Here is a 15,661-nt window from a genome sequence, read left to right as displayed (position 1 = left end):
AACAAAACATCAAATATGAACAGAAAAGACTTTGACATGTGGTTTTGGTTTTCAAGCTCTAAAAAACCCTTCTGAAACACTGTTTGTTTAGTCTGCTTCTTTAGAAACTCCTCTGTAAGGTCACCTTTAAACCTTACATTATACCCAGCTGCAGATAACTGCAGTGTCCAACCTGGTTTGCATGAAGGTGCTGAATGTATCATTTGGTTTCACTCTTCCACCTCTCTGAGCTGATTAGCTCCATCAGCACCAATGCTAACGTTCCAGCAGCAGCACTTCTCCAAAATGAGCTTTTCCTCTCAATGTTTCTAATTATAACACTAAATTAGTTTTCTTTGTCATGGTGCTCGAAATAGATCAGCTGAACTGCCTCACCATTTCTTCCTGATCCTATTTGTTCTGGTGACCTTTCCAATTGGAAAGACAAAATGGGTAACTGTCTGTAAGCTGGCTCCTGGGACATGCTGGGAATTAGTTTCCAGGAAATGCTGTACCCATCTGGGACAGTTCTAACGTGGTCGTTTCATTGCATATGTGATTATATGCAGTAGCAGCTAAACTGTAGATTTTGTGGGTTGCTCTTTTGAGTTGCTGAAGATGAGGCTGATTTCTCACAAGTCTAATGAGTATTTCATTTCGCTGGGTGAGAGCAGTGTCTGAACTTTAAAGGCCTAATTTGTCAGAAATGCTGAGAAGCCTTTCCCCGTTGCCATCAGTGGCACTGGTGCATAGTGGTTCTGGAGAGCTGGCCTGTGGAAAGGAAAATCAATGAGAATAAAGCAAATAATGATGATGCATGTGTGCACATATGCATCAAGACACATTACCATTTGATTGTAATGTGAAAGAAATAAAGTTCATTTTTCACTTACAGCTTCAAGAAATGATTTTGCTGCCTTCTGAGATTTCTTTAATGGCTTTGTTGTACTTTTTGGGGGAAATCTTATTTTATAACTGTATTGATCAAGACAGTGTTGATTAGATCTGGGAAGATGGTGTGACTCAGACTCAATACTTCAATCACCAGTGATTGAAAACAAAACAAAACAACAAACAAACAAAAAAACCACCCAACCAATCTGCTACAATAAAACCCCAGACCACAAAGTAAATTAGACTTGTACTGTCCAAGTCTTTGTTATTACCCATCTTTATAGTCTCATATTAATTATTGTTTGTTTCATGCTGGATTTTGCTGCTGCCTTTTTCTTCTACTAAAAAGCAAAATCCCCGAAGTACCACCATGATGTAGCTGATTGCATTTTTGACCCTGCCAGTGACAGCTTATTCTAAACTAAAGAGATGGAAGCCAACAAAAGGAAATATTCTTCTCTTTCTCTCTGAAGAACAATAAAACAATCCCTTTAATGCACGACTTTTAGTAGTAGTAAGGCTACCTATTGAATGTGTAGGAATCAAATGATTATGAAGATAGGTTTGCTTTTGATTACAGTGTACTTAGGTGTTTTAGGGATGAGGGAAGGGGAATCCTATGCACTGGAGAGTAGTGATGGATGGGGAAGTTTTGCTTGCCCAGCAGACTGGTGGTTTGGGGTCAGGGTGGTCTCCATCATGCCCTTAATTTTTAAGTGTGTGTTGGGGAAGAGGGATGCCTGCTCTGTATTTCTGTGCTGTGTTTGAGCAGCTGGAGAGGAAATCTGACCTGAATGATCAAGATAAAGTTTTGACGTTACTGGATGACTTTTGTTTGCCTCATAAAAGCATAAACAGGGAGCCATCTGAAGAGGGATAATGTTGATGTGGATACTATTGATTTGGAAAGACTAAAGAACAACAGAACAGTCAGAAACCATAAAAGAGTAGGAAAGTGTATCAGGTTTTGAAAGAACAGGCAGGGTTTTGAAAGTGCTCTAATTGCAAATATTGTAACTGGAAGCTGAATAGGACCAAAAAAAGGTGATTAGAATAGAATAGAATAGAATAGAATAAACTGGGTTGGAAGAGACCTTCAAGATCGTGTCCAACCCCTCAACCAATCCAACCCACCTAAACAACTAACCCATGGCACCAAGCACCCCATCAAGTCTCCTCCTGAACACTTCCAATGACAGCGACTCCACCACCTCCCCGGGCAGCCCATTCCAATGGGATTCCTACCTACTGGGCTCCATAATGTCATTGTTATTTCTTCTGGAACAGTGCAAATAGGTGGTTCTGGGCAGGTTTTGATTCACATCCCAGTGAATGCAGAGTGAAGGTGTCAGGTGCTTTTCCGGTCACCTCTCACCTTCCTGGTCTGTTCTGCACCCAAAATGCTCCAAAAATTGTAATCAGGTGGGATGTGGTGTTTGCAAGCCTTAATTCCTGAGGTTTTTCAATTCCAGTTTTAACATGCTGATTTTTAACCATGAAGCCTAGGTGCTTCTTTCCCCTCCCTAATGAAAACTACATGTTGATCACATCAATTCAGGAGCTGAAATCCTGGAAGAGCTGCCCAAAGCTCTGATGCGGCACCAGTACTGGCGCTCTTTGCACCACGTGTGTGCTGCTGAAGCTGCACACCACACACTCGAGCCAGTTAGTCATTCCCATTGACAATGCTCATTAGGAAGGAAAAATCTTTTTAAATTGAGCATTGCCTAGGCCTTCTGGTGCATAGGAAATCATGATAATTGTAATCTCAGGCATTTATTGACTGTTCCTTCAGGGCATAAAATACTGACGGATGCATGGAGGTAGTTGTGTAGGTTACTAATTATTTAGCAATTACTTCTGCATTTGAACTGCAGACTCTCACAGAGCCTCCAAGGGAGGGCTGTTTGAACACGACCACAGCTTCTTGATTTTTATCCCCATTTCTTCCCTAGCTGCTGAATGGCCCTGGGCAGATCAGGTAACTGTTCTATACTTCAGGTTACTGGCCTGGAGAATATTAAAACAACACTTCTTTCTTCATTAATATTTCAGCAGATGTCCTGTGCCTGCAGTTATCTGCTGTTACAAATAGGAGGGAGAGAGTGGAAGCAGTGGTGTTCTAGAAGGTTGTTGTGAATGCAGCAGTGGAGATATGTACTGTGCAGGGATGCAGAGGGGCATTAGCATGGTGTCTGAATTTTGAATGGGGTTGGCTGTGTCACCCGGGTCTGGTGAGGCTGTACTAATGAATGGCTGCCCAGCACTTGGTGAGCCTCAAAAGAAAAAGTGCTGTGCTTTATAACTTGTGAAGGGTTATTACATTATAGTGTATTATTGTCAAGGCATCATGTTTCATTCTCAGGACAAGTGTTATGTGATTGCCAAGAGAAGTAATAAGTAATCTGCATTAGTCTCATGACTAAGATGTAGTGGGGTGACTTGCTAACGGTTTTGAAGTGTATAAAACTAGATACTCTAGACAGCATCTTAGATTGTGATACTTAATGAGTGTAATATATTACCTTAATAGTGCAGTTAGAATTTCAGCTGAAGTAGAGAGGTGTATTCAGCAACATGCTTCAAATCAAGATGCCTTCAGCCTAATTTATCTGATGTTCTAGCTCACCTTGGGTCTCTGTGCAGCAGCCCCACTCCTCCAGCTGCTTCGGCAATATTCCTGTGTTTTCTTTGCTGCTCTTCTGGTGGCTTCACAGCCTGTGGGTCTCGCCAGCTTGGTACGACTTTGCAATGAGAGCTATGCCAGGGGCATGCCAAACATGACAGAAAGACTGGACAAGAAAGGGTGGCAGATGCTGGGGATGCCCATGCAGCAGAACATGTTCCGCTTAATAAGATAAGATCCGCTTATTATTGTCTCCATACTCCAGATTGAGTCAATAAATCATAACGGCTCCTTTAGCACCATTACAAAGTGTTGTGTCAGATACCCATTTACTAACATCTGTGCACTGCAGAAAGATTCCTTTTCTCTCTTTGACTTTTTACACTTTTGATTTTTTGGTTTGTTTGTTTTGTTCTTTTTTTAATTGCTGCTAGTAAAAAAAGACCACAGGTTCTTGAGTATGTGCACAGTTATCAGTGCAGGGCATGAGTGCTGCTCTACTGCTGTAACCTGGTAATCAGTTCTTTATTCTACAAACAGCTAAAGTAGTAGCTGAGTAACTTTAAAAGCAAATAATCAAACATTTGATAGCGTTTTAGAGTGGTTTTAAGTTTTACATGGCATTCCTGATTGGCTTCTTTCTGTGTGTGTTCAGTAAGACATTTTTCATGTGAACTCTGTCCGATATTGTTCATTACAAGTCCTGCATTCCACTGGTTTTGATTTATTTTAATACAAAAACCTTGTGGGAAAAGGTTGTTCACGAACCCCTCTGGCAAAAAAAAAAGTTATCTATCTATCTATCTATGATGAATTAGTCACTTTTTCCTAAGTTGGATTTCAAATGCTTTTAAGGTATCATTTACTCTCTAACCACAGTCTGATACGCTGAAGTCTTCATTGGTAGATGGCAGCCCAACACATTTTGGCATTGTTTCTTGGCACTGGGGTGTGGTCAGGACTGTCCCTAGAGCTGGCTAGTCTGTGGTGGTGTTACCCAGCTCCATCCATTGCATCTGGGCAGCTCTTCTGTGCCCTCCACAAACTCCAGCATTTCCCTGCCACTGCAGAGCTTGCCTCTGCTGTGAGCTGCCATATACACACCACTGTGCTCTGGAGAGGCCAGGTGTTAATGGGACACATCCTCATGGTGAAAGTATATAAATATTTAAGTATTTGCAAGAACAAGAGCTGCATATTGCAGTGGCTTGAGATGATATTCTTCCTAGGTTCTTCCAGCCTTGTACTAGGTAGACTGTGTTCCAGCTGCTTCTCCAGTGTTCTGTCTATATACCATGCTTGTTTATGTTCATTCTGAGGTTTTTAATCAGTTTGTATGTGGATACAACAGCTGCTGTGATACAACTGGGCTCAGGAGTCACCCTGAGCCTCCATAGCCACCTCATGCCCAAAGCTCTTATTGCTTATGTGTTACTTTAAGTATCTTTGCTTTGTTGTAGAAGTTTTCCATGCATTAAATATGCTTGGACACAGCTGTATGTGAGTGTTAACAGTAGCACGTGGCAGTACCTAGTGATATCTCAACACAGGAGAAATCAGGATAGATGAGCCTGATTTGATCTGTAGGTGACTTTCTGCTGTGCTGTCTTTGCCTCTGAGGACACTAATTGGAGTATGTGTTAGATTTCAAACACAGATTGAAATGTGAGTATTCTAATGTTCTGACTAATTTAACAAGCAACTCAGGCTGATCTTTCCTGTAACCTCACCATTCATACCTGCAAAAATTGACAAAGAATCTATTATTTAAAGCAAATTGGATTTGCATATACTATAGGTTAATTTCTCCAAGATTTCTTTGGTTGCTGATGGTTTGCTTCTGATCCAGATGCTGTATCTGTGGCCTCCTCCTGGTTGCCTGGATACTCTGAGTTTCCTCAAGGCAATTGCTAATCAATGTGCAGTTGCAGCTAGGTGAATCCCACAGACAGCAGCCAGATCTGTCATCTAAATGTAGAAGTCTGTAGCAGAATGTGATCAGGGAAGAGAACAGACAAAACACTGTAGCAGGAGCTCTGCTCCCAGGAATCAATTCATCCTGTGCTAATCAGACACAAGCACTCTTGCTGGATAAAATGAGTAGAAGCTCTCCTGCTGAAATTAAGGGTCAATTGTTTTGGTTCTTGTACAGCACAGAGAAGAAGAGCTGCATCTCAGAAAAGAAAACAATTACGTTAATAATTACATTTAAAGTCTTTGTGTCAAGGCCTTGCTTAATTTTGCTGCTTATCTCAAGTCTCTTTCCCCAAATGCCCATTTGCATCAATGCAGTAAGGAATGAACAGCTTTTTAAAACATGAGCTGTTAATGGAGTCGTCGTTTACACAGAGTGGTGGCTTTGAAGATCAGGTGCGCTTCTCATGGACGCAGGATCCTCTGTGCCACACAGAGCCTTTTGAGGGTCTTGGGATTTTTGTAACTGCAAAATTATGCCTCACAGTAGGCATGAAGAAATTCAGAACTGTGACAGACAAATGCATTCCCAGTCCCAGGCCTAAATTTCTTTGCACCAGAAATGCAAGACAAATGATCCTCCCTGAGAACAGAGAATTGCTGCTGTAAAGCCAACACCTACAGGTCAAAGTGACTGAAATACACAGTGCGGGACCACGTTCTTCAACTGATATGGTACCACATGGGATTAATGCTTAAGGTCATGCTGACCTTGCATGCTACTCCTCTGTCTTCATTCACCTCTCCATGCCAACTCTACTACCCTGTCCCCACCCCAGCAGCCTCCATGGTCTCTTTTTCCCTCTCTGCAAGGTGGAACGTCTACTTTCACATCCATTCCACTCCAGACCCTTTCAGATTGTGTCTCATTTCTTGTGTGTTTCTGCCCATTTCAGAAACAGCATCTTGGATGGATGGAGTCCTTACAACTCAAACTCAGTGGTGATTGGCAAAAGTTTTTATGGGTTAGATTTGTAGCTATATTGTGTAAGGGGAGCTAATTGGTGTGGGTTTTGTGAACTACATTTCAAATTTCAGGTCACGTAAACAAATTAAGGTTGTCTGGGAATTTCATTGCCCATCAAGGGAATATTAAGTAAGAATGTTTTATTTTGAGATGTGACAATTTTTCCCTTACCACTAGGTTTCTAAAACTTACCCAAAAAAACTCTTGGCTGACAGCATTGCTTTAATTCACAAGCTGTGGGACAGGGCAGAAGCTGTTGTAGATTGCTTGCATTGATAGTGATCACTGCTTGAATTGGCAGAGGAAGAAGTGTTATGATGCTGTGAACTTGTCTTATTGTTGTGATTAGCTGTTACCAATGTCTAATTACTGTGCATGATGCTAAAATGTGTAAGCTGCAGACACTTAGAGATAAGGAGATGAAATCAACTCATTCCAAACAGCTAACCTTTGTTCCTTTTTTCCCCCCAACTGTTATTTTTGTGTACTCTCCTGAGCAGTGCTTTAGAGTGTGTGGATTAAGTCATGGCTTTGGCTGCAAAAGCTGCCATCAGACTTCAGTTGTGGTTAAATAAGTTTTAAGCACCAAGGGACTGAATAAAACAAGGGTTAGTGAAAGGTGATGACAAGGAGCTCACTTAATGGTATGTGCATCTATTGAGTGAATGCATTGTTGTTAGCTATTAATTCTGTTGCTGTAGGCAGGATCCAAATGTGATTGAGAAGAAGGTAAAGCTTAGAAGTCCCATTCCCATAGGAATCACACATGGGAAAGTACAATTTCTGCCATGCTTGCAGCTTCATAACTGGCACTTCCATAGAAAAGTAGAGGTTTTCCCACTGTCCTGATCAAGAGACATGCTGCTTCTGGGACACGAGCTGCTCTCTTCCAGCTTTGAGACATCCCGTTAGGGGCACAGTCCTCAGAAGTTTTGCAGAGCTTCACCTGAGCTCAGCACTCTGGGGACTCCTGCCATAGCTACTCTGCTGACTTCAGAAAGTGTTTTGGGATCCTCTGGGATGACAGATGCTTGTGTATGCACATGTAACATGCTGTTAATAATTAGAGCTGATTGGATATTCAGTGCAAATTACACTGGCTATGAAGTTAGCCCCTTCTTTAGGCTTACAAGTGGCTCACAAAGCACTGTTAAAGCATATTTTTCAATGTATGTTTTTTCATAAACATTGACAGAATTCATTTGAACAAATAATGTTGAGTCTGAGTGTTTTAAAATCTCTTGCTGGGCTGTTCACTGCCAGTTATTAATTGTGCACTTTTGGATTGCTGAGTCACAGGGTAAATATTTTCTTCTTCCTAATTTCTGGGATTAAACATGAGTTTTGATGATAATTTTACGTGCCAGACCCTCCTAATGGTGTGCCCCCATCCCCAGCCCACATGTCATGTCTTCAGAAACAACTGCTTGGAGAGATAGATCTGACTGCATACCACAAACATGAGGAAAAGAGAGTATTTCCATTTTTCTGGTCATTTACCATGTCACCTGGAAGCTAGGCTGGAACTTTCTTTTGCAGCTTTCCGTCATGAGCCGGGTTATATCCCAAACCTGTATGTCCTGAAGGAAGAACTGTGGTTCCTCAGATTACTGACTCAGGATGAATCTGCCTCCTGTGGAGGAAAATGAAAAGTTCAGCCTTAATGGCTACATTTCCCATGTTCTGCAAAACAAACCCCATGCATGTAGAGCCATACTCCATTTCAAATTCGTATCTGCTCTTCTTATGTGTTCATATGTAGTTATAGGGCTTCCCTAAGACAGCACATTGTGTTGGGAGAAAATAATGTTTCACTGATGTTAGTACCAACAACCATGGCTGGCTTGAAAAGTAACTAATGATTATGATATAAGCAGATCTGAAATATTTTAGAGAAGCCTTTTTTCCTACTGTGGCCTGTTGGGATCTCCAGCCTTGCCTGTGGCTAGAGGAACTGAAGAGGAGCAAAACTCAAAGATACAATCATATATTTCTCTGTAACTGGAGAAGGGATGGTAACATTTTTCTCTGTTCTTGTCCAAGTGAAATAAAAATCCATGCTAGCAACATCTATATATTCCTTTGAGTCACTCTGTTGTACCCATCACAAAACAATTTAACCATTTACAGGAGACCTGAAATACACAAAATAGTGATGTGCAGTGCCATAAATAAGATCTGTTCTCACATAGGGGTCACACACTTGAATCTCTCTGCTTAGTAGTTAACTCTCTTAGAAAAGACATTTTGTTTAGAAAAACAAACAAACAAAAGCCCTAAACCTCAATGTAGCAACATTCTCCAGGAGAAATGCTGCAGCAGATAGGGTGGCAGCAGGGTAGATTATCCTTTTCCTGCACACCTACCTTTGTATTTTTCCTTTTCACTCCTTCCTCCCCATTCCTCTTTTTGTGTAAAATAATCCTGCAGTATCTAGAGCATAAGAATCATTTCTCTTGCAGAGACTGCAACCTGCTTGAGGAGCCTCCATCCCCATTAGAGGCTCTTTCCAGAAGAAGTAATTTCCTTCTCCCTATAAATTATGCATCAATGTACACTTTAGATTCTGAAATGATGAACAGAAGATGAAAGCATTGCAGAGTGTTGCTGCTCCTATGGAGCTGAATCCACAACGTCATATACAGGCTGGGACACACCTTGTTAGGACAAACCTGCACGTGTTGCTGTCCTAGTACTCCAGCTGTAAAAGCGTGGAGATAGGAGCTCCTTCAACTTCTCCATCCTCAGCTCTGTAAGAAAGACTTTTTTTTCCTCCTGGAAAGCAGCAAGGGGGAAAGATAGCAACATGAACCCAGAGTGATCTTCGCAGATGGGCTCTACCAGCCTGAGCCAGGGTGATTCACAGTCTCCGTTGTTCCTGATGTGCTTGGAGACCTTCCAGAGTCTCAGGTTGAATGTTAGGACATGAACAATCCCTGTGGCACAATCTGTCTTACCCTCCAGCTGACAACAAGCACACCTTAGGGATCGTAAGGGACTTAGGTGATCTAGTGAGATAGATAATTCAGCCAGCTAAACAGGACTTGAGATGAGCACCTAGTACTTCCAAACTGAAAGAGGGTTATGTCATTTTGAACCTCAAGTGTGTGATGGCTGAGCAGTATGGAATACATTGGGTGAGTTGGGACTACTGCGTACAGCAGTGGGGCAGGTCAGTGCAGAGTTGCTTGGCTGGCTTGTGTCAGTGTGTGAATGCTGCTGCTGTTCGCTTCTGCAGCAAAAAGAACACGTACATACATATAAAAATAAATGATAAAAAAGTTGTTTATTTGTTTGTTTTAATCACAAAGGAGGTTTAATGTGTCTCTGCTCAATCTGCCCTGGGCGTGTGGTTTCCATCTAGTGTAACAGGGATGATGAAGGGTCATGTGCACTTCCTGTGGAAAGGATGTTTAATGTATAATGTAATTATGTACTGAAAAATTGAAAAATAAGGTTTTTAGGTTATGCATAGCCTATGGAGATACATAAAGAATGTAATCCAATGTGCATGTATATTTAAGAGAAGAATTTTGTGCTGTTGCCACAGTTAAGTGTGCACCCCCACATGGGTATACAGAAAGCTATATGGAGGGCATGCTTTGTATTTTGTCATGTCAGAGAACATAGGGAGAATTTGTAAGTTAACCTTTGGAATCTAAAGGTGGCAAATGAAAATCAATAATAATACTGTCATATAATTATATCATTATATTAATAATAATAATAATTCCACACCTGAGGTTCCTGTGGAGTGTTTCAGGGCAAGTCAAGCACATCTGTGGTGTTTGAGGTGAAGTGAAATAGGAGCAGTGAAACACCTTCAAGGAGTTTTAGCATCAGTGAACCTGCACTTCCTTTGTATTTGTTCCATGGGCACTTAAAAGGAGGAGACTGGCTGAAGCTCTTGGTGCCATGGTTTAGTTGATAAGATGGTGTTGGGTGATAGGTTGGACTTGATGATCTTGAAGGTCTTTTCCAACCTGGTCTGGTCCATTCCATTCCATTCCATTCCATTCCATTCCATTCCATTCCATTCCATTCCTTTCCATTCCATCCCATTCCATTCCATTCCATTCCATTCCATTCCATTCCATTCCATTCCATTCCATTCCATTCCATTCCATTCCATTCCATTCCATTCCATTCCTTTCCACCAGTGAAGCATCCCAAGCACTTTTTGGATCGCTTCTGGTGATGGCTGCCAAGAGCTGTGTTTGTGTAGCTGCGGGTGCATCTTTTTCCCTTCAAGTTTTGCTTTAAGGTCTGGTTGTTCACTTCTACCCAAGCTGACCCAGTCAGCTTGTCTTTGAAGAGAGCAGTGCCACGTGGTGCCTTTCCTTTTCCCTCCTTTGACAAAGTTTTATTTCTAAGAGAGAGAATAGTTTTTGCTTTTTAAACGCAACATCCACCCAAAAAGAACCTGTGTATTAAAGCAGGCCATTGAGCCTTTCATCACTTCTCTGGGTGATAGCAGTCATGAATTTTTTATTTTCTGCAGGGCTCACTCCAGATCTGCCACAGCATCGTGTGGGTGCACACATGTAAAAAGGCTACTAATTGAAATTCAGATGTAACGAGATGAAGTTTTGCTATTCACCAGGCCTGCTTTTTGTTTTAGCCCTTGTACACTCAGTGCACCGAAACAATGCAACCATTGCTTCTCCTCTTAGATTCACCAAGAATAACTTAAAAGCAAAGAAATACTTCTGTGTCAGCTCTGAAGGTGAAATGTGCTCCCTCACACCCTGAAACTGGAATGCTGTGTGTTTATTTGTTTGCTTACTTGTGGGGAGAAGCAGAGATTTTGATGGAACTGAAAATGAAATAGGAATCTTGTTGCTGTAAACTGTTGCCTTTTGAAGATGCAAATGTGTCTCTATTCCTAGGTAACTATTATGGAACGCCCAAGCCTCCCAGCCAGCCCCTCAGTGGGAAAGTGACTTCCACCGATGCTTTGCAAAACCTGCAGTCTGGCTCCAAGCAGTCGACCCCAAAGCGAACCAAGTCTTACAATGATATGCAAAATGCTGGCATAGTGCATACAGAGAATGAAGAAGAGGATGATGTACCTGAAATGAGCAGTAGCTTCACAGGTAAAACAAAAATATCATGGTCCATCAGTTAGGATACATGGGGAAGGTTTTTAGAGGGGGATTTTTTTGGAGGTTTTGTTTTTGATGGGTTTCTTGCAAAGGTGACAGTCCTGAACAGAAGTGGCCAGCAACACCTGAATGGCAGATGTCCAGGTGTGGACAATCACGTGCACAGTTGTGCCTTCTGAAAAGGCCTTGTAGCATTGAGCTGGAAGAGACAGAAACTGGGGAAAATTCAAATCCATAGTTGCAGAAAGCTTAAGAAAGAGTTAAGCTAAACATTGAGAAATGGCTCAACCAGGATTACATTTGAGAGTAATTATTGCTTCTTCCTAAATCCATTGCTCTCCTTTCCCCTTTCTTGTATTTAGAGAAACCCATCACATACAGCTCTAGGTACTCTTCTCCAAGGTACACCAGCAAATTGAGGACTGCTTGCTTGCAGAAATGAGGGTTGGAGCATGGGCGCAGGCTCTTTATTTTGTAAATGCCTTGTGTCTCACTGAACACAGATCCCAGTCACAGGATCTGATTTGGGGAGGAGGCTTGTGGGAGATGCTGTTTGACCTCCTTGCTGCCCATCTCAGTTTGGTGCCCCTGAACTCGGTGGAGCTTCATTTCTCTTCCGTGTTTTCCTTCACAAGATGAAATACAGGAAGATGCCGCTCATTCGTCACAACGTTAGCACACCCTGGCCCCTTGCCTCCATAAAATGGGCACAGACTCAAGAAAAGAGTTATTTCTCATATACTGAAGTGATTCCTTGTGCTTATTTCACATTTAAGTGTGCTAGCCATATTAGACTGCTCCTGCTTCTTCAGGAGACCTCTCGGTGACTTGTGTTTTCCAGACTTTGGCATGTTTACACTCGCAGTCTTAAGCTGGCGATGATTCATTCATGCTTCTTTATCTTGTCAGCTTCTACCTAAAAATATCAAACACCATGAAGGCTAGAAAGCAGTCAGCTGAGGGTACTGGTATAGTCTAGATCTTTTTCTTCCTTCTCCTCCCAGTCTTATTATTTTCAGTCTCTTGTCTTTTTGTAATGGCAGCACATAGATTAGTAACAGTGTAGGAGCTGCAATTAATGGGCCTCCTAAAAATGAAGGTTGGGGACTTGAGGAGATCCATGATCTCCAGTCTGGAGGGCAGAGGCAAGGTCTTGAATCTGAAGCCCTTTCAGTCTCACTGCTTGGGACTTAGCAGTGTCAGACACTGATCTCCCTGTCTTTCGCTGAGTGTGTTGTCTGCTGCATATTCTGGAGGCTGGTGGTCTGAGGTAATTTGGAATTATTGCCATCAATTTTCATGACCTGCAAGAACCAAAGAAAATCCATTTGGTAGACAGAGGGGTAGTTTGAGAATTTGTCTGTTGTTGCCAAAAGCTCTCTGTGAAGATGTTAGGGACACAGACTTGGTTTATGGAGAGCATTTACTGTGATCAGGCATGGAGGGAATGAGCAGCAGTGTTCCATGGATATGGCTCAAAACTGCATGGATGTAAGCGTGAGAAATGTTTTCTTAGAGAGAGGAGGGACAGATCCATTGTAAAATCCTACTGAGTGACTTTGACTGGAAAGAGACAGTGATGAGTCATGGAATAAACCTCCTCAGACAGCCAGAACAGGCAGTAGTGAGCCGCACTAGTGGACACAGGCTGCAGTGCTGACAATTATTTTAATTTTTAATTGAAAAAACCCACCAAAACCTGCATTGCACTCAAGATGTTCACCGCTAGCTCGTTGACTTTGAGCTTCTGGCTGCCTTCTCCACTTGTAAAAATCTCCCCTTTTGATCATTCTTCAAACAGGAAAATTTATTCTCCTAATCCCTGTCCCACAATTGGCACTGCGGGAGTGAACTTGTAAGCCTGCTCAGAAGCCCATTGAACTCATCTACATCAGTGAGCCCTGGCCTCAGACATCTTGGAAAGCTTTGGTACCTCAGCAGGGCCTATTAGAGTCAGCACAGTAGCTGATCACAGCTTCTGATTTGCACTGGCGAGGACCTGGCTGGTGGAGTGTGTGTGGGCAAAGCAAGCCTGTCCCTGCTGGCAGAAGTACTGCAAAGTCTCTGCCCTCGGTTGATCTGTTGCTGTGTCTTGTGAATTAAAAACCAAACCAAACCAAAACCAAGAAAGGAAAGGGAAACTATAAGAATGAGGCTGGAGAAGCAAATGGGATGAGAAAAAGACTGATTTTCAATCGTATTTGTGCTTGTTCTTTCTGCAGCAGAGTCTGGTGACCAGGACGAGCATAATACGCATATCATAAGAGAGACAGCCCCACCGTCCGCCATTGAGAGCCACACCAACCTTCCCACCACGGAACCATCTCAGAACCTCCCCCAATACCTACCTCCTTCTGCCGAGGATAACCTAGGTCCTCTGCCGGAAAACTGGGAGATGGCCTACACTGAGAATGGAGAAGTCTATTTTATAGAGTAAAGCACATCTTTATTGTTGTAGTTCTCTCTCTCTCTCTCTGGGCATAAGTAAACCCCCATGGATGCATTTGGTGTGTATATGTCTGTGTGTTAAATATTTAGCCTATACAGTTACCGTACAGAGCTCTAAGTTCAGTACTGCTTCTGAAGGAGTTTTGCATTTCCAGATTGGATTAACATCCGAATTACTCCTGAGTTCAAAGGCAGAGGGAATTGCTTGTTTTATGAGGGTGGTTACAAAAGCAACAGACACTTACAAAATGTGGGCCAGTTGTTTTCACGGGTGGAATGAAAGCTCCTAATTGAAAGGGCTGAGACTTCATGTCTAGAGCCTGCCTCTGTGCATAATGCAGCAGAGAGAGTTCCTCTAGTCTTGTGCTCAGGCTGTAGCACACCCAGGGAATGGACTTGTGCGTTGTCTTCTTGTCAGAGCAAACAGCCCAAGCATGTTAACATGCTCCAGTGGTTTGCAGAAGGCATAGCTCAGTGCAGAGCAGGCACAGTAAGTTTGAAGAAGTCCCTCATGCTCTGCAGTTTTTGTCTAAGAGCTGAGTGCTGTCAGCAGTTTTATGATGATATTGATTTTTTTTCATGCCATAAATAATAGTTTCTAATTATACTTGTCTAGATTTATTGAGATAGGAGTAACTTACAAAATGGAGCCTGTTAGTGGAAGAGATTTCTTGCATTGAGTTTAGCTGGACATTAAAATTCAATTAGCTATTGAAACTCATGCCCTTAGCTGCCAAAGTGGAGGAGGAGGGTGAGGAATTGATTTTGGATTTGATTGCCTGTTTAACGTGATCTTGGTAACTGAGATCCTCAGTGTACCAGAGGCCAGTGGTCATTGAGTACAGAAGTGCCTCCTCTGCCAATGCCTTTCTGGTCCTTTGGAGAATTATGCTGGGTTAGGGCAGCAAGGGGAGCAGTACTTTTCCATCATTAGAAGTGTCTTTTGGATAGGGCCAAGGAAAGGTTCATCAGAGCAGGTTTTCCCTTGGCTGCAATGACAAGGAAACACATCAGAGTGCCAGCAGATCTGAGGAGCTGGGAGGACTGAGAGCATTGCGGCAGCTTTTAACCAGCTGGGAGAGGGCTGCTGTGAAAAAAAGGCCATTTTCCAAGGTGTTCTCAATTACCTTGAAGAGGTTCCACCAACCCCCTAGAGTAAGCCAAAGTCTAGAAGGCACATTGCAAATTCTCATGAGCATCATGTCAGATGAAACTGAAACGTGTTCATTATCCTGAACACAGTATTCTGCCCCTCATTATGTCCTCAGGGTGCCTCATTCTTTGACGTGCTTTCTGGCTTTAATGTATATAACACAGCCTGAGTAATAGCCCATCCAGCCTGCCATTTTCCTCCCTGCAGGAGGGCAGATGATGAGCACTAAATATGCCCAAGCAACCAGTTGCTTCATTTTTTTTGTCCCCACATGGGCCCCTGCTGTCATTCCTCACAAATGCTTCAGCTGTGGGTTCTGCTGCTGCTGCCAGTTCCCCCAGAGCTTATCCCCATGGCTGCTGTATTCTCTGTGAGTGTGTAGCCTCTCAGCAATGGAGGATTCTAGCACCTTAAATGATTTATTAGACCTTTTGCCAGAGAATCATGTATGTAGTGGGAAAATGTAGCCTGCATACACAACTGTCTGCCTGACACGGAAAGATGGTAGCAGGTCT

General features: G+C 42.5%; 1 protein-coding gene across 1 annotated transcript in view; it reads left to right on the top strand.

Annotated features, from left to right (window-relative positions):
- Nucleotides 1-15,661, top strand: part of MAGI1 (membrane associated guanylate kinase, WW and PDZ domain containing 1) — a 369,638-nt gene that overhangs the window by 279,417 nt on the left and 74,560 nt on the right. Inside the window, exons 4-5 of the mRNA XM_054161149.1 lie at nucleotides 11,330-11,536; nucleotides 13,768-13,978. Of these exons, the coding sequence (XP_054017124.1) occupies nucleotides 11,330-11,536; nucleotides 13,768-13,978 (418 nt within the window). The remainder of the gene's footprint in view (nucleotides 1-11,329; nucleotides 11,537-13,767; nucleotides 13,979-15,661) is intronic.

Source organism: Dryobates pubescens, chromosome 1 (genome assembly GCF_014839835.1).
Source record: "Dryobates pubescens isolate bDryPub1 chromosome 1, bDryPub1.pri, whole genome shotgun sequence".
In the NCBI taxonomy this organism is placed as follows: domain Eukaryota; kingdom Metazoa; phylum Chordata; class Aves; order Piciformes; family Picidae; genus Dryobates; species Dryobates pubescens.
This window is presented reverse-complemented; position numbering and strand designations above follow the sequence as displayed.